The 19,110-nt window shown below is 48.7% G+C and overlaps 1 protein-coding gene across 31 annotated transcripts in view; it reads left to right on the plus strand.

Annotated features, from left to right (window-relative positions):
* Positions 1-19,110, plus strand: part of CACNA1C (calcium voltage-gated channel subunit alpha1 C) — a 705,432-nt gene that overhangs the window by 551,633 nt on the left and 134,689 nt on the right. For 16 of the 31 annotated variants that reach the window (XM_017545505.2, XM_037744598.1, XM_017545506.2 and 13 more), the window contains exons 10-11: positions 10,030-10,120; positions 16,918-16,944. In XM_017545505.2, the coding sequence (XP_017400994.1) occupies positions 10,030-10,120; positions 16,918-16,944 (118 nt within the window). Of the gene's footprint in view, positions 1-7,599; positions 7,675-10,029; positions 10,121-16,917; positions 16,945-19,110 lie in introns of all 31 variants that reach the window. The other 15 variants (XM_017545494.2, XM_017545500.2, XM_017545495.2 and 12 more) reach the window with 1 other exon arrangement.

Below are 19,110 nucleotides of genomic sequence, written 5' to 3' on the forward strand. Positions count from 1 at the left end.
CCGTGCGGCTACCCTGCTACAGGACCCTGCACCACCAGCTCTCATCAGCGGTTCAGCCTGCAGATATGCGCCTCAGCAACATTGCCTGATGGGGCTGAAAAAGCCCTGGACTTTCATTCTCTGCCATTTACTAGCTCTCCCCTTGGGCACCTAACTTCAGCCTTTTGGGACTACGCTTTCTTTTGTCAGTGGGGATAATAATATCGACCTTGCCTGCGCCTTAGGGGTTTGTCGGTCAGGGTCCCCATGGAAACAGAAAGTGCTCTTAAACTAGGTGACTTAAGAAGGATTTAACAAAGATGCAGCCAGGGTCTAAGGAAGCCAGCAAGTACAGTACCCAGGGTAGCAATTGTGCGGCGCGGTTACCGGGAGAGGCTGGAAGAATGAAGTGAGGGGCAGCCTCAGAGTCAGAGAGCAGCTGTGTGGAGAGGGCCAGGGTGCAGTCCTGAGGCCTTGGGCAGCAAGAATCAGCCAGTCTACACCAACCCTGCATGCTTGAGTCGAGGAGTGAGTGAACGCCCCACCTTACTCTCCTCGGGTCCACCCATGGGCATCCTGCCAGTGCTGTCCATGGGCCAGCCCAAGCAGGAAGCAAGGTCAGCTTCCTGGAGCACCAGGCCCGGGCAGAGGGAAGGAGAGTGGGTCTGAGGACAGACTCTCAACGGTCCAGCACCTAGGAGTTCCCTTCCAACTCCATGAAGATATGAAATGTTATTCTAGAGACAGGGTGAAACTAAAACACAGATCTAGGTTTTTTATTTGAAATTATCACAGCCCCAGTGTTACAGAAGCTCAGAAGCGGAGACTTGGTGGGCAGGAGAGTGGTCCTGGGAGCTGCCACGGATGGGAACTGGGCCTCTGAGAAGGAATTAAATTTGGATAGATCAGGGGTCAGCCAACTTTTCCTAGAAAGGGCCAGAGAGTGAATACTGCAGGCTTTGCAGGCCACACAGAGCCTCTGCTGTGGTGTGAGGGCGCTGATAGACAGCACACACACACCGGGCACGGCAGTCCCAGGAGGACCGCGCTGACAAAGAAGGACGGGGCGGGCTGCAGTTCGCTGACCCCTGAAATACGTGCGGGGAGGGGAACAGGCACTCCAGGGACAGGGCATGACGTAGGGCCTGGTGCGTGGGAAAGACCAGAGGTTGGAACGGAGCAGCAGGCTGAAGGATGGTGAGGAGGGCAGCCCGGCGTGGTTGGAGTTTCTGCAGGAAATCTCAGGGAATAAGAGAAAATCAACAGTGTCTTAGCCATCCAGGGCTGCCCAATGACATACCACAGGCCCAGGGACTGGAAGAGCAGGAACTGACTCTGTCAGTCTAGAGGCTGGGAGTCTGAGATCAAGGTACTGGTGGGCTTGGTTCCTCCTGAGGGTCGTGAGGGAAAGGGCGCAGTCCCCAGGTCCCTGTTTGGCTTCAGGTGGCTGTCTTGTCTCTGTGTCTTCACTTCATCTTCCCTCTGTATCTGTCAGTGTCCACAGTTGTCCTACTCAAAAGGATCCAGTCACACTGGATTCAGCTAACCCTCATGACCTCATCTTAACCTAATGACCTCCTTAAAGACTCTATCTTCAAAGTGTGGCCACACTGAGAGGTCTGGGGGGCTGGGACTTTAGCATCTGAACTTCCAAGGGGACATAGTTCAACCCATAACAAATAGGATGAAGCCAAATTACAGGACATTTTAGATACCGGATTGAAGTCAGTGAGGTAGGAAATGAGGAATCCTTTTGCTTGTTAACCATAAGTCTAATTAGTACTTTGAGAAAATAAATACGAATTATGCCATTCGTATGCAAAAAATGTAATAAGATGGGCACCTGGCCAAGTACACGGCAAAGTCAGTTCCTCAGTTCCATCTCAGAGTGCCCGGAAACCTGGACGCTGGATCCCAGCAGGCAGGTGGCCTGGACTGAGCCATTAGCCTTGCATGACATCCCACACACTGGAGAAGTTCGGGTGGGGCAAGCAGTGCGTGCGACATCCCCAGCCACTGCCTGGGATGTCTGGGCCTGCGGCATCAACCCTCCTCCTCCCAGAGGAGGCATAAGATTGACAGCAGCTGGTGAGCTCTCTGGCCTTGGATAACAAGCTACCAGCTAAGTTCTGGAATACAGACGGGGCATTTTTCTTAGCGAATCTCATGAGAGGCCAGCCACTCCTGCTGACAGGCACATCAGGACATTACAAAGCTCAAAGCTATTTTGGGTGACTAAAGGTTTTGGAACTAGGCAGACTGTTTCATCTCGCCCCACATCCATCCCTCATTCTCTCATGTGGAGCTTTGCTGTGGTGCCACTCACTCAGTCATGACGCATAAAAAGCTCTGATATGGGGCCTCAGGAACAGGCCAGATATTCTCTATGAAGATGGTTCTCCCCATCCTCCTGCCAGCCTTGGGACGGGAAGGAAGGGAGTCAGGATGCGGTGGGAAGGAAGGAAACGAGAGCACTGCAGCGGGCACCAAAGAAGATTTTGCCCACTGTTTCCTTCATGGATTTATTGCTGTCACCTGAGGGCCTTTTTTCTTTTTTATCAAAACCAAAGTGGTTCTGACTCTCAATCCTTTGCCAAAATCCCTTCTGGAGTCATTTTGTATTCATGTGGATGGCTTTGGTCATCTCTGGACACACATCATGCTGGCCTCTTGGTGGCTAAATGTTCTCTTTTTAAGGAGAACATGAGTGTTCACACACATGGGCACAGCCTGCAGCAGATTCTCTACTTGGAGGCTTGCTTTCAGCAATATAGGGAAGTATCAAGGGAGCCGTTTGTTTTATAGAGAGCCCATTTCCTATGGGGGAAAATGAGGCTTGTGTGCTCTGAGCCTGCCCATTCTCTGTTGACCACAGCTGTAGAAAGGCTGGCCCACTGATCGGTGCAGCCATACTTTCAAAGCACCACCTGGTGTTTAATGGAAGACTCCCAAATTTCATCAAGTAAACCCTCAAAAGGCTTGAAACCCAAACACCAAGAAAGGGTAATCTATACAGTAGCTTAGCTCTAGCATTCCTCCACTAGCACAGCTGGTGTGCTTTCCAGTTTCAAGAGATTATCCCAGGGAGAAAGTGACTTTTTATAATCTCCCCAGTAATCACACAACTGTCCCCAAAGCAGGTTAGGGGAGACATTGGTTGCTGTAAGACAATAACTGTGCACCTCTCTTGAGGCATAGAAACAGTCCTACTAAGGACTATTCAAGCAAGAGTGGCCACCAGGAGTGTATGTTTGCAGGGTCGGGAAGAGAGGATGATGATATTACTAAAAATGCGATGATGTTGGCCATCTTGAGCCACCAACTACATTCCAGAATAGAGACTGGGCATTTTTCTTAGCAAATCTCCAGAGAAGCCAGCCACTCCTGCTGGTACATGTCCCTTACACTTACAAAGAAATCTCATTCTCTTGTGGAGTCTTCTCAGCAGAAGCAAGGGACAGGATAGCCCAGAGAAACGCATTTGGTCCACAGCATCTGGTAAGAGGGAAGTTAGAAAACTGGAAAACAAGCTTCCACTCTAGCTTTCTTCCCCAGCATCCTCCTTCCCAGATCCATTCAAGAAAGCATATTGTGCCTTAAAAAGGTTGCGCTATTATGACATTGCCTGCAGATAAGCAGACAATCAACCTTCACTTCTAAGGACATTGGAGTGAGTTGGCCTTAGAGAAAAGGTGCCCCGTAGTTTCCAACCAACTCATCATTTGAAAGACCAAGGGTGGGGTCAGGCTTTCCATCTCATCCCTTGAATAAGTATCCAGCATTCATGATCCTAAACTTTCAACAATTTGGACATTCAGCTTCCTAGAAGTTTTCCTTGAGGAATCAGCTTTGATACCACTATGTAAGTCCTTGGTAATAGGAACACAAACACCTTTTCACCATTTTATCCCCTCAGGTGCTTATGGGATAAACTATCACAAATTAATAGGCACTAATATGTTCTTATATTGCTTCTTCCAGGTGAGATGTTTTATTTCAGCATGGAGCCTTTAGATATATGACATGCCACAAAAGAAAGATCTAACTGAGACTTCCACGAACCATCCAGGGAGATGATTTAGTTGCTCTTCAGATCATTTTCCATGCAGGTGGCTACCACCTTGGCCCCCATGAAAGACCAGCCCTGGTCAAATTCAGGGTTTTTAAATGATCATACAGTTACTTCTGAAATCGGACAGGACACTTAGGATGTCAGAGCCAAAAGCTGAATAATGCTTCTGCATGGAAGGTGTTGATGTTCTGGGCTCTCTACCACTGAGCAGGGCTCTCCTCCCCTCAGTCACAACACAGGTAGAAACGTGGTGACTGGCAGCCTACGTCTACCCCCTACATCTCCGGATAAAAGATCATTCATTATAAGAGTCCCACACTGGTGACTGTTTGAGACATACCTTTCCCTAGAAGGGAAACTCAAACCAAGTGGTTCATTTCAGCTCCTAACTCTCAGTGTTTTTTGCATGTAGGATTTTTGAGAAATGAAAAAAAAAAAAAAAAAAAAAACCCTGCCGGTTATGAAGTTTCTGTTCATTCCACGCTTCATACCTTAAAGATGAGTGTGTGAGACACGGCTCTTCCAGTTAAAAATAGGCATGGCCCTTTTCTGTCACTAGCCAGTCTCCAAAATTTTCCCTACCAGGCAACGTTCAAAGAAGTCTATTGACTACCACCTGTGTTCTACGAGAAGACGATAAAATAAAGAAAAACCTAAAACTTGGTTTGCCCATCCCCTCATGCCTTTCCTGGAAGGGATGGGGCTACCCATCAGTTCAGCAGGGCACATGCTTCCTTCCGCAAGTGGTGACTGACTTCCCGCCTGCCTTCGCTGCCACTCATGAATATTAGGTTTGTGCAAAAGTAATTGTGGCTTCAAGACTGTGAATTTTAAATCATTATAACTATGCTCAAACACATCTTTATTAATCAAAATAGGAACCATTGGAATCAACACATTTTTGCCAACAAAAAAGAAGCTTTTTTATTCCTATAACATAAAAGTCCATGCTTCCGGGTTCAACAAACTCTTAGAAGGCATTTTCTGCATCCTGTTGGTTGTGAAAGCATTATCCCTGCAAAAAGTTGTTGTTAAGATGCTTAAAGAAGTGGTAGTTGGTTTGCAAGAAGCCAGGTGAATATGGCAGATGAGGCAAAACTTTGTAGCCCAATTTGTTCAACTTTTGAAGCATTGGTTGTGCGACGTGCAGTCCTGCCTTGTTGTGGAAAAGAATTGGGCCCTTTCTGTTGGCCAGTGTCGGCTGCAGGCATTGCAGTTTTTGGTGCTTCTCATTGATTTGCTGAGCATGCTTCTTAGATGTAATGGTTTCTCTAGGATTCAGAAAGCCACAGTAGATCACACTAACAGCAGACCACTAAACAGTGACCAGGACTTTTTTGGTGCAAGTTTAGCTTTGGGAAGTGCTTTGGAGCTTCTTCTCCATCCAACCACTGAGCTGATCATTGCTGGTTGTCATATAAAATCCACTTTTCTTCTCACATCACAATTTGATCAAGAAATAATTTGTTGTTGTTGTGTAGATTCAAAACAACGATTTTTTTTTTTTTTTTTTTGCTCAGCTCATGAGACACCCACTTATCAAGGTTTTTCACCTTTCCAATTTGCTTCAAATGCCAAACAACCATAGAATGGTTGATGTTGAGTTCTTCAGCAACTTCTTGTGTAGTCGTAAGAGGATCCACTTTGATGATGGCTCTCTATTGGTCGTTGTCAACTTCCCGTATCCCACCACTATCCGCATCTTCAAGGCTCTCACCTTCTTTGTGAAACTATTTGAACCACACCGCACAGCACAGTTAGTGGTTGTTACAGTTTGAACCACCACTGCACTGTTTGTTAGCAATTCCTGGGCCAAATGAGCTGATATTGTGAGTTGTCTCTACTGCTTTATGACTAAAATCACTTGAATTTGCTGTATCTAACATTACTTCCATAGTCTAAAATAAACATAAAATAAATACCAAGTAATATGTCATTAATAAAAAAACATAAAGTGAGAAATGCTCATTAAAATGATGCATAACATAACCAAATTTATTTAAGAATGTCTTTTAATACCAAATGGCCAATTCAAACAATGCAAAAAGCACAATTCCTCTTGCACCAACCTAAGTTGTGATTGGGCCTTACTTGCCTCTCTCATTCCCAGACCTCCGTAGTGACCTCACGGAGGCACAGCTCATGCCAGTTCTTTCAAATGAAATGGAAAAACTCTATCTGAGCAAGTAGCTAAAGCACTTGACATCCAGAACTTCAAGTCCATACAGAACCTACCCTTCCCCATGCAGCAATTAGTGTCTTCATGCTCTTCCATGCAGTAGCTGGAGTATTCACACTCTTCTGTGCAGTGGCTAGTGTCTTCACACTCTTTCATGCAGTGGCTGCTGTCTTCACACTCTTCCATGCAGTGGCTAGTGTCTTAACACTCTCCTGTGCAGTGGCTAGTGTCTTCACACACTTCCATGCAATGATTAGTGTCTTCACACTCTTCCATGCTTCACTTCACACTCTTCTGTATAGCGGCTATTGTCTTAACACTCTCCCGTGCAGTGGCTAGCATCTTCACACTTCTCCATGCAGTGATTAGTGTCTTCACACTCTCCTGTGCAGTGGTTAGTGTCTTCACACTCTTCTATGCAGTAGCTGGAGTCTTCACACTCTCCCATGAAGTGCTTGGTGTCCTCACACTCTCCCCTGCAGTGGCTGCTGTCTTCAAGATCTCCCGTGCAGTGACTAGTGTCTTCACACTCTCCTGTGCAGTGGCTAGCGTCTTCACACTCTTTGGGAGCATTCTACTGCTCTTCAGCTGTAGCCCGGACCCAGCAGGAGCTCACAGAATTCTTCTCCCTCGTTTACAAACTTCCTCAAATGACCACTCATGGGCAGGCAATTTAACAACTTATTGGCCCATTTAAACCAATTAAAAGCAGATACATATATGTTTTGGATGTGAGCCCTAGGACTTTAATGAGTCTTTGCTGAATGAAATTGAATTATTGGACTGAACAAAGGAGCAAGTAGGTCAGTGGGTTGTTTTTCCACCTGCACGTGACTCATCCAGGTACAAATAGCAAGGGAGCCATTGAGTCCACTAAAGGTGAAAATTTTGCAGTGTGGTCCCATGTGAGGAAGAAGACAAGTCATCTGGCTATTGGGTAGGGATGAAGGGAATACCAGGGCTACAGTTAGAATTTAGCAGTGACCCCACATGAGCCTGCAAAGGGTGACAGGTTCCTAAGGAAGCAGGAAGGATGAGTGGCAGCCTCCTCCAAGGAAACCCTCTCAAAGTTACTCATTAGATATGCAGATAGACTCTTTCTCCTGAAGCAATTCCTTCTCCCCAGGGTCCATCATTTGTTTTGTGATGTTAATTCATGTGAGTTGGGGGTTTGGTTCTGTTTTGTTATGTTTTCTTATATGTTTTGGTTTATTGGTTTGAGATTTTTTTTGTTTATTTTTGGTGATAAAAATGGATGTTCTATGTGAAAGTGAGTTCCTTGTTTCTTTCTTTTGCCCGTGGCTGACTGCATGTGCTCTGTTGATGTCTTGTTCCTGGTTCTTGACACTGACCATCTTGTCTGTGAAAGGAGGCACTCCGGCGGGCATGCTTGATCAGAAGAAAGGGAAGTTTGCTTGGTTTAGTCACTCCACAGAAAGCCATGGTAATGTTCCCCTGTGCTCTGTGTGTGTAAATGTGTGTGAGTGCACACCAGACTGAATGGGAGGGTGTTTCTCTGGATGATTTGTGCCACAGTAGTTCTGTGTATGTGCAAATGTATATATGTATATATGTTGTGCATGTGTGTGTGTTTGTGAAGGGATGGCATCCTGTCCCTCTCAAAGCCACTGCCTTATCATTGCTTAATATGTATAAAGTCAGTAGGCATGACAGCTGGCAGAGCTGTTTCTCCAGGAGCCTTCCTTTGGGCAGTGCTGGCCTAGAGTGAGGGCACTGTGCATGCACGGTTAGAACCAGTGCAGGCAGTGCTTTGATTTAGAAGATGCTGTGGTTATTTCTCGTGCCCAGGTCTGCCCTGTACTCACACAGAAGGCTCTGGGAACGAAGTGTCACAAAGTCACAGAACTTTTTCTAGATGGCTCAGCCCTTCAAACAAGGATACCTGGAGGGCGGAGAGCTTTTTTTAAAAAAAATAAAAAAATAAACCTTAGGTCAGAAATGGCTGGAGATGGATGGATTGGAAGACTCAAAGTGCTTCCATTTTATGACTTCCGTAATGTGGTTTGAGCAGGGCTCCTGGCAAGCTCTGAAGGTCTGTTTTCCCAGCTCCCAGGCCTAAAACCATCTGTAGACTTCAGACTGTCAAGTGAGTGTAATGCTGTAGAATTCAGTACCCTTGTTTGGCTACTCACTGCCCTCCTGTGGTGCTCCCAGAACCTAGAAGGCTTTAAGAAGCTTGTTTTTGCCTAGGGTGTAGAGTTCAGAGGGGGCTGAGGCTGGGGCACTCAAGATGAGCATGATGCAGGGGGTGTAACACCCATGCCCTGGTCCTAGCCCTACTCGAACACACCGTGTGACCCCAGGCATCACATCCCTTCTCTGGTCTCACTTTCCTCTCCTGTGGAGTGAGGAGGACGAGTTAGAGCCAGATAGTTTCTAAAGCCTCATCCAGCCCTGGAGTTTTATGAAATGACATCTGGATTTCTTTTTTTAATCCTATTTTATTAAAAAGGTCAGAGAGGTCTCTCACATACAGCAGTCAAACATACGGTAAGTCGTGGACTCTCTGTTTGTATCTTCCATGTTCTTGAAATGATTCTCTTCTCACCAACCTGGCTTGTCTTTCTCCAAAGAAAGAAAACCGGGAAAAATCCACATCCATCAACATTATCCGTACAACCAGCAGAAGTGTTTCTTGGGCTCTGGCAGGCCCACGGGGACTTGTCACCAGAGGCCACACCTTCACTAAGGGCAGATTCTGTGTCTGCTGAGCGCTGGTGACTTTCTCAGCAGATGAGGAGCTCTATTCTGGAGGAATAGCAGAACCAGGACCAAGGATATGATGGTCACTGTAAAGAATAAGGGTTGCAAAACTAAGGACCACATTGTGTCATAGTAAGAGAGTGATGGAAGGTGAAGAAAAATTCTTTGAGTTAAACTTTTATTTAGAAGAAAATAGTAATAATAAAAGCCACCAAACTGGGTCCTAAGCTAGAAAACTCCCGCTGTTCTCGAAATCCAGCCCACAGCTTCCTTTGGGAGGAGGCTGGACACGTTGAATTAAACGGTTTATATCCAAGTCAACCTGTTGACATGGGAATGTCAGAGTGGCTGAAAGGGGAAATAGTATCCCTACAGGCTGTCTTCTGGCCACATTTAAACGTAATTGTGTGGACTGTGGATGGTACACTTCCACGCCTCACTCCTGATGTCTGCAGGGCTCGTTTGAGTCTTAGTGCCTAGCTCTGGGGATGGCCATTCCCTTCAAGCCGTCTGTCTCAGGTATGCTCCTGGGTGTAACCAACTACAGGAAAGGGGAGGCCTCCATCCACCCAGCAGCTCATGAAGGCAGCAGGCATGCCCTTTCTACACACAGGCTGGGCCCTGTTCTTGGGGACGGAGTCCCTTAGAGACTGTGGATGGGATGAAGTAAGGAAAAATGATATCTTTTCATGAAAGCTCCTCTTTCTGTGGCAAGTGGTAGTTGCAAATGGAAAAGCCTCTGCAGCTTCTTCTAGTCTATAGTATGGAGAGGAGAGAGAGGATTCAATGGTCAGTTTTTTTCAGGATGCATCCTATAACATAAAATGCTGTTATCACCAGATGTCCTCCCACACTCCCACTAGTTTACAGTGTCTTTGGCAGCCAAACTTGCCCTGGACAAGCAACAGGCGTGTGGGTAAAGGGGATCCATGCAGATCGGCCAGCCAGTGCACTCAGGCTCTCCTTCTGCCAACCCGCACTGGGTCTGGTGGTGGGCGTGTTGCGGGGTAATGCTCTTCTGCTCCCTCTCTCCCTACCCTCAATGCCCTGCTCTGCTTCCCTTTGACTCTTGCAGTGAGCATGCCCACCAGTGAGACCGAGTCTGTCAACACCGAAAACGTGGCTGGAGGTGACATCGAGGGAGAAAACTGCGGGGCCAGGCTGGCGTGAGTAGGCACGGCGAGCCCAGGGGCTTTTTCTGGGGCATGGGTGGAAAAGCTACATCTAGAAATCAGCATGGGCTGCCTCATCACTAGGGAGGGCAGAGATTAGGGCCGGTGGCAAGAAACAAACCTCAGGTGGGAACCAAGATGGGGAGCGGAGGGCACTAGGGTGAGAATGGCACTGGCAGGGGGTGAGTCTTAAAATCGAGGCTAGTCTTCAATTCAGCACTTCTTCAGGGGTGGGTGGGGCTGACTAGGGTTTTGAGCCACTTTTCATCACATCTGAGAAATACAGAGGGTGTGTGTGGAGGGGGGGCTAAAGTCTGTTTATTTCCCTCTAATCCCTTTCGCCCCTCTTCAAAGAGACAGCTTTGAAGGTTAGGGTCTTTCGAGGTTAGGGTCTCGAGTCCTGCTTCCTACTCTTTCCATTCTGATAAATGTGACCTGGGAGAAAAGCAGACAGGTGAGAAGATGCATTGGGAGAAGACTGGCATGTGGGTCCTTACCTGCAGCCCTGTCATCCTGCCAGTAAGGGAAGTGGAAGTGCAGTGGAGCCTGCCATTCTGTTGCCTTGGGTGTCACAACTGTAAGCTCACCCTGGCCACTGGAAGAACTGCAAACAGAGGCTCTGAGTCAGACCAGTCCCAAATACAAGGTGTTTTTGAATTGCTCCATCTGGGGAGTGGCATCTCCCTTCCCTCTTTGTCTGTGGAATGACAGAGAGCCTGGGCAAGCACAGCCCTTTCACAACGCTGAGCTGTGGAAGAGTCTAAACACAGCAATGCCGGCCTTGAGCGTGGCCTCGGAGCCATGTGGGGGAAGGAGAATGAGGCCGAGGATGGAGTCGCTCTCACAGCCGCTATTTCCAGGGAGCATGGCACTTCAGTATCACTCACTCTGACAGTGGCACCAGGGAGTCTGCACTGCAGATTTCTCAGCGTTGTCGGGAAGCAATTATTGTCAAAATGTTGTTAAAATACGATGCTAATTACATTTTTAAGCAGCAGTACAAACCTCTTCTTTTGGAATCATACAAAACAAGCACTTGAGTTTCTGGAAGTAGGTCCCAAACAGCAACTCTAGGGAAAGGCATGTAGGAAGGCTTCAAAGTCCATCCGTTCTTGGCCTTTCTGTTGTCTTGCCACAAGACCAGGCTTAGCGAGATGATCAAACGCCCTGCAACTCTGGCTTTTGGGATGGCCCAAATCGCATACCAGGTGGGACCAGGGAGCTGGCACCAGGAAGTCACTGGAGAGTAAATTTCAGGAGAGCATGAGGCTCTGTTAGGAAGGGAACGTGATATACCCCCACGAATGGAAGCTGGCAATCTCCAGTGCATCTGTTGTTTGCTTGGAGCATGTGCTCTGCAGCCTGGAGAGCTCTGCAGAAAGGGTCCCTGTTATCCCCATGTTCAGCCACATTCGTACTCTGTACATAAGAAATGCTGAGCCACAGTGCCAGAACTATAATATGCACCTAATAAAATGTGGTCTTTCCCCATCTCCCTACGTCCCACCCTGCCCCAGACAATGTTGGGCCAAGATTCTGCCAGCATTCCTGGTGGGAGAAATAGCGTGGGAACTGAGATTGGGTGTGATGGTCTGAGGGGACAGTGAGAGACCAGGATCTTTAAAGCTAAGGGTTAAAAGTCTTATGCAATAAAATGAGGTCACAACGAGGACTGCTGTGTAGTAAGAAGGTCTGGATGAAGATGGTTCCTGTCCAGGAAGGGAGGAAAGAACAGCAACATGATATTTCATGGCAGAAGGGACAGGCGGGTGGAGGTAATGAAGAAGAAGGAGCCATCACAGCTGGGGAAGAGGATACTGAGGCGGAAGTGAAATCTGAAGCAGGAGCCCACTCAGAGTGACCTGCAGGTGTCATGGAGACCACGAGATATCAAGGTGTGAGTCCCAGCTCTGAACTGGGTGGATACACATGTTTGAGGTTGTTGAGATGAGAACCACCAGTGAGGTTATAGGACAAGGTTGTTCAGAGTGAAGTGAAAAACAGAAGACCAAGGGCTGAATTTTGGGAAATGGACACCCAGAAGAATAAGACCAAGCAAGCAAAACGGACAAAGAAATGTTAGGAGAAGAGGCAGCAGTGCCGGCCTGGGAGCTGCGGGAGGAGGGATTTCAGGGCAGAGCTGTTTATCTGTGCATTCATTCAACAGTCTGCCCAGCCTGGTGCTCAGCTAGGCAGTGGTGACACACAGCATGGGAGGAAATTGACACCATCGTACCGGAGTTCACAGTCTAGTGTGGAAGAGACACTAAGCAAATAAATAGGCAACTATAAATTGGGGTAAGTGTTAAGAAGGAAAAGCAAGTGTAATGTCAGGGTGATAACAAACATCGCTGATTTGGGCTGGCAGGTTAGGAAAGGCTTCTTTGCAGGATTAAAATTCCAGCTGAGAACAGAAGGATGAATGTGAGTTATTGAGGGCCTGGCAGATCCTTCACCATTTGGGTCTGCATCAGAAGAGTGTGAGAAGTCACTGAAGGGCATTCAGAATGGAGCTGAGTGGGAGATTGATTCGGTTAGTCCTGAGTTCCTGAAGGATCACTGCGATGTCAGGGAAAGTGCAGGGAGGAAGGAGAAGCCGCAGGAGCCTGATGCAGGTGCGAGGTGACGTGGCAGCAGGTCAGGCTGCAGAGGGAAAGAAGGGCTGTGCTGTGTGTGTGTTGTGGGGTGCTACCCCTCGGGGTTGCAGGGCACTGGACTTGGGAGTCGGTCTCAGTGAGGGAGAGGGGATGGAAACGGGCCAGGACAGGGTGCCCACTCAGGCCCTGAACCCATGGATGTGGAGGAGTAAGGGAGGATGTGAAGAGGAGCAGCATGACTGTGGGAAGGGCTGGTCTTCACCGGAATAAAGGCGAGGGCAAGCTTCAATGCTGGGAAAAAGTCAGTGAGCAGGAAGAGGTGAAACAAGCTGGAGAGGAGGCAGGTGCTGATAGCATGGCCTTGCTTCAGAAGGGGAGAAGGGGACAGCAAAGCCAGTGTGAGACACGGAACCTGCACAAGGAGGAGGAGTTTCTTTACACCTGGGCCTCATTGGAAAATGAAAGAGGAGTCCCAGAGTCTAATGCTCACCAACCTCCAGCTAGCCCTGGGATCTTGGCCAAAGCACTCTGCTCTGGGCCTCAGCCCCATCCTCTGGGAAAAAGACGGTTGGACTGACGTCTCAGCAGAGGCCACGAAGCCCGGAAATCACCTGCAGTGATGCAAGGTTTCATATGAAGAAAGCATTCTATACCTGGAGAAATTGCAAACCGTAGGTCCACGCGGTATCTAAGGGTCCCTTCCAGCTCTCCAAGCCTAAGTTCTGTAAAGAATTTAGAATCAGAAACAGGCACTGATGGAGGGGTCAGTGATAGGAGTCACTCCGAATGAGCTCAGCCATCTCATCCCCCAAAGCAAGGGTCCGGGGACACAGGAACCTAAAGGACAGTACAGAGACTGAAACCAGTGAGCCAACGAGAGGTTGCCCAGAGATTGCTGGGCAGCACTGATGCCGCGGTGGAGACTGATACCATGAATGTGTACTCAGCCATATTTCTTGGTGGACCCTGCAGCCTACGAGGACTCAAAAGAGGCAGTGGGTGACCGAGGGTGGCACTTAGCCATGCAGACACAGCAGAAGGCCCAGGTGGTGTGGAATGTCTATGGCACTGAGGGCAACATTGTCATGACTGTAGTCAAGGCTGGTGAAGGGTGTGAGTGACTGGGAGGATCCAGTGAGGACAAGGAGCAGGAGGGATCATAGAAAGGGAGGCTCTGGGCCAGAGTCATGGAGCCTCTGAACTCAGCACCCAGGAGTGGAAGCAATGCTATGTCATGGCAAGGCCAGGACGTGACCCTCCCAATACTAAGAGCTGTGATGCAGAGGAAGTCCTGGAGTTAAGGACGCTGAGTCAGATGCATTGTTAGTGTGGATGATGACTGCGGTCCCATCTGACTTAAGTTAAAGGCAAAGTTGGGATAATTCAGGGAAATACTATTTTACACAGCAGGTAGTAAACATATGGCACTTATTCCTCTAAGAAGAGGGGAGAGGCTAAAAATATAAATAGCTCTTAAGAAGTTCAAATATTTCTCAAATAATGACAAATGCAAACTGAGTAACTAAGGGGGGAAAAGGAGTTTGGGGTTTGTCTCTAATTCTGAACCTGAAAACCACGAAGGAAAATCATGGTCTCCCAGGAGATTTGTCTTGTCTCAGAGTCCTGGGCAGAGGAGGTATCTGGTGTTGGGTGAACTTCACTTTCCACACAGTGGGTCTGTTCTGATGGTCTCATGTGCTCCTTACCAGCCTTGTCTCCCTCCTCACTCTTCTTCAACAGTCTGCTCAGCCTTAGGTAGAAATTGTGCCTCATTGGAACAACAAGGGTGGAGAAAGACAGGAAGCCTTCTGAGCGCACTGTGCGTAGAGATGCCAGAGCCCCCAGCTCTCCTCCGGGTTCTCTGGAGATTGTGAAGCTCAGTAGCAGGGAGGCATGGGCTGCAGTGAGCCAGCCCAGAGTGTGGACCAGCACCATGGCCCCAAGGCACCCGGGCTCCTGGCTTCTGTCCTCTCACTGCGGGAGCACCTTTCCTGCCCAGATCCCTGGGCCACCTCCCAGGAGGCAAAGGGGTCCAATCATTAACTCCAAGATGTGCACAGGGAGCAGGAAGAACCAAGGCGTTCGGACCTCACAGCGTTATCACCTCAGCTCCCCACAGCCATGGAGTTTTCCTTGGCCTCCAGACAAATGCCGCTACGCAGGGACCTCCCCTGCTCAAGGACAGGAGCCTGCCTGACGTGGAACTTAGCCATGCGGCTGGTTAGTTTTCAGATGTGCCAGCCTTTAAAGGGGAATGATGTTTTGGGCCCCGTGAACCTAAAATTCTGCTCACAATCCCTGAGAACAGCAACAATAGCAATAAAATCAGTCTTCAAGTGTGGTGCCCAGGCTTACCCATCAGGATCTGTAACAAAGCAGACAAGAAGGCTCTGTCCATTTCCTGCTTAGAATATGCCCAGATGCCACAAAAGGACCTGCAGTCCATGACCATGCTTGAACCAGGGCCTCCTTTCCTATCAGCCCCAGCAGCGATCCTGCTTCCCAGGGTCATTTCCCTGGGAGAAAAACGCTCAGGGTCAGGTTCCCCAGAGGGGAGCTTTTCAGAGCCCACTTGCACTGCGAGCAAGAGAACCCCTCATGGCAAAGAGCCGGTGGTCATCATCGTGGGGCACCCCCAACAGGACTACTGAGATGTTTCTGAAAGAAGGCCTGGGGCCAGGCTAGGCTTAGAGTCAGAGTGACAAGGCTGAAGTCCGCGGTCACCCACTTGGGCTTATGGGTAACAGCAAGGAGAGACAGCCACCCAAAAGCAGCCTGGGAAGACGCTGAAGGTCCCGGGCTCAGCATGGCGCCGCTGGAGAAGAGAGCACCTGAGTTCCCCAGCACCCAACTGGCAGCTGGGAAACATTTGTTTGCTGGTTAAACTGGCTCTAAATAACAATGCTGTCCTGGGCTCCCTGTCCGCTTCCCACAGGCTGTTAAAACGTGTGATTAAGCCCTCCAGCCCTCACAGGCAGTCTTTGGGGGTTGGATGAAGTTACGGAGCAGTAAAGGCACTTGGCTCTGATTCGCAGTGCCCCTGAGATATAATTATCTCATGCATGATGGCTTTGCCACCTGTCACATCTTCTGGCTTTATTTTTTTAATAAGAAATAACGAGAGGGGTTTGCTCTGTAGCACAGCTCACTGTGTGCCGGGCTGGGACACTGCAGGCCTGCGACCGTCATCGCCCGGACTCCCTTCTCCTGTTTCCTCCCCACGCTTCTCCTTGTTGCTCCACCGCGTCTCCAAACTTGCGTTCTGTCCTTCTGTTTGTCCCTCTGAACGTTGTCACCACCTGCACTCTCCCCAGTGTTCACGCCCTTCTCCTAGCACCAAAGCCAAGATGACAGGTGTCTTCTAATTGTCTCAGCTGCCTACATTTTCTCACTCTCCCTGTCTCTCTGTCTTTGGCTCAGCCTTCTCTCCTCCACACTTCTCTTTTACAGTCTCTCCCTCTTGCCCTCTTCTCCTAGCCTCCTGCCTCCCCTGGACTCTTCCCTACATGAACGAGGGAGTCTCAGGACTTCCGTGAAGGCTCTGCCTTTCTGTGGAACCCCCTCCCCATTCGATGACCCTTCCAGGCAGCCACCGTCACACCCACCCTGGCTTTCTGCCCAGAAATCCCCAAGTCTTCAGGGCTGCATGTGACTGTCAGCATCCTGGGTTTTTCCTCGGAATCTGTGGCTGGTTCTTGGCCCCCTGTGCAGCTCTGGGGTGGGGGCTGTCGTGGCCCCTCCATTTCTGGCTGGCTCATTTTGCTGGTCTTCCCTTCATAACCCCACTCTAGCTGGGCTCTGGCAGATAGCCGTGAGGTCTGTGCTGACCTGTTCCTGCCTGTGATTTTTCTGCTGTTGGGGTCTTCTTGTCGTCAGGAGAGGCCTTTCTTCCTCTGTGGTTTTTCTCAAGATACAGCTCTTCCTAACCTGACCTCATGGAACTTTCTGGGCAGACCCTGAGGACCCGGTACTCTCCCTCTGCAGCAAGGAGTGTTTATACTTAGAAGATGCTAGCTGGCCAGACCTCAGTCTCCAGATTCAAATACATGAATAGTGTTCTTTCTCTCCCAAGATGTTCTAATTCATACCATGCCTCCTTCCAGTGGGAACATCAAATTTCCCTGGGACTGTTGAACATCTTTTAAATGCAGGTGTGTGTACATCCTTTGGTAACATTTCCTTTTTCTCTTTCAGCCACCGGATCTCCAAGTCAAAGTTCAGGTGAGTGAGACACGCGCTGCTCTTCCTTCCTTCTGCCACCAGCTCTGTCCTCAGCTGCCCTGTTGGGTGGCCCAAGGTACTACCTACGAGTTGCCAGTAGGGTAAGGGGTGTTCTTCTAAGGGGGTAACTACTTTCTGTATGGCCATCAAAAAAAAAAAACTTATGGCTCAGATCAGACAAATAATTCAGTGTTTGGTATCTGTTGAATGATCTCAGGCTGTCTTTTTGGCAGCAATGTCCCTAGGAAGTTGTCAGACCAAATGTGTCTTCCCCCCTTCTAAGATGAAGTCCAGTTAAAAGAAACATAAAGTGAACCCTTGTGACTAGCATGACCTACTTGATATGAACTTGGAGGATGATGGAAGGCACATAGGAATATGACGCCCATCTATGTCACTGCTCTTGACAATGACAGAACCTACAAAAGGACCCAAAGTCCTCCGCCCCCATCTGCCTCCCAGCCTCACTTCCTGCACTTCCGTGAAAATAACCTTTGTTCCCCCTACAGGGAGCTTCTTGCAGTTACATGGATGTTCCCCGTCCTGGTGCACATTGAGGCCTTTGCATGGAGCCGTTCCTCCACTTAAATAACCATGCCCCCATGTCTTCATCTGGAGAACTCAGACTTCTGTTCAGAGCCTCAGATGTGACCGCTTCCATGTTACTGCTTTCTATCCCATTTCACTAGGACTGGAAAATACCTTCTGCAAACTCCAGGGAGAGTTACTCGGCTCCCCCTTTCCTGGTGCTTTGCTGATGCCTCTGTCACAGCACCCGGCACATCACACATCACACCCGGATCACTGGCTCGCAGTCCCCTGCCTCCAGAGGCTCTGCCTGCGTGTCTCACATAGGTGATTTCCAGATCACCCAGCTCAGTGCCTGTCCAGTGGTGAACATCCATACATGTGTGTTGAATGAATGAGTGGATACATGTGTGCAGGGAGAATGTGAATCTACTACCACAAAGCTTGTATGTGCCAAAAAATATTGGTTGTTTTTCATAATTGAGCTAATCTTGATTCCCTAGTCCTATCTACTATGTGGCTGAGCATAAAGAACATTAAATTTTCATCCAGCTGAGTAAATGTAGCCCAGTGCTGTATTTTAAACAGTCCCTTAAGGTAAAGTGATTTGTCTGTCAGACTGCCTCTGTCCCAGCTTCTCTGTTGGATAGAGCTGGACACATGGCGGAGAGGGACATCAAGATGCCAGGAAGCAGGGCGTGATGAGGGCTGGTCCTAGAAGCCACGCAAAGCCCTCTGGGTGCTTGCTCATCTCTGCTGCATGGGATTAGGCTGAACTGCTCCCTGAACAGGTGCCTGCTGAGGTCCATCTGATTAGGGCATCCACCACTACAGTTCATGCCCTCTGCTTGCCTCTAGCCTTGAAATCTCCACCTCCACCCTCTGACCCCTGAGTTCTGTTGGTCCACTGACTTTAGCACCTCTACACCTCAGCTGGAGTACACAGACACTTCCAGGTCCTTCACACTCCCTGAAGGAGCTGGGGAGGCAGCAGCACTATGACAGGCCCACTGACCTACCCGTGTCCCATCACGCCCTCTGTAACAGCCAGGATAAGCTTCAAGCCAAGGGGTGACCTTCTCCCAAGATCTGCCAAGGCTCTCCACCAGCCCTGGCCATCTGGGTGTTTCTAAAGCAACCCCCACTAACCTCTTGAAGTGTGGCACCCAAGGGCTAAAAATTAAATGAGGACCCTGGTGTCTGACTTTCGCTCCACTTCGATACCTTTTTTCTCTCCCATTTCACTGGGACTAGAAAATACAGGCTTTTTCCCCAATTCCTCTTTCCCTCAAACCAAAAGCTCTTCTACATAAAAAATCTAGGGTCAGGCCCATCAGATCTAGCTCTTATTACAGAGAAAGAGCTCCAGAAATATAAAAAGTCCTCTCTCTCACTAATGCTTGGCTCTTACCGCTTCATCTCCAGCATCTGAGAAGTGGCTGGTGTATAACAAGGACCTAATGAATATTTGCTGAGTGAGTGAGTGAATTAATAAATGAATGATCCTGCCCCCGTGAGACAACAGACTTAACGAAGATTCAAACAAAATATCTGACAGTCAAAGCTGAGAAAGCATGTTGTGCTTTTAACAGTTCCAAAGCCCCTACACAATAAGAGTAAGGGATTAAAAATACACTG

The sequence above is a fragment of the Cebus imitator genome, unplaced genomic scaffold (assembly GCF_001604975.1).
Source record: "Cebus imitator isolate Cc_AM_T3 unplaced genomic scaffold, Cebus_imitator-1.0 Scaffold179, whole genome shotgun sequence".
NCBI lineage: Eukaryota > Metazoa > Chordata > Mammalia > Primates > Cebidae > Cebus > Cebus imitator.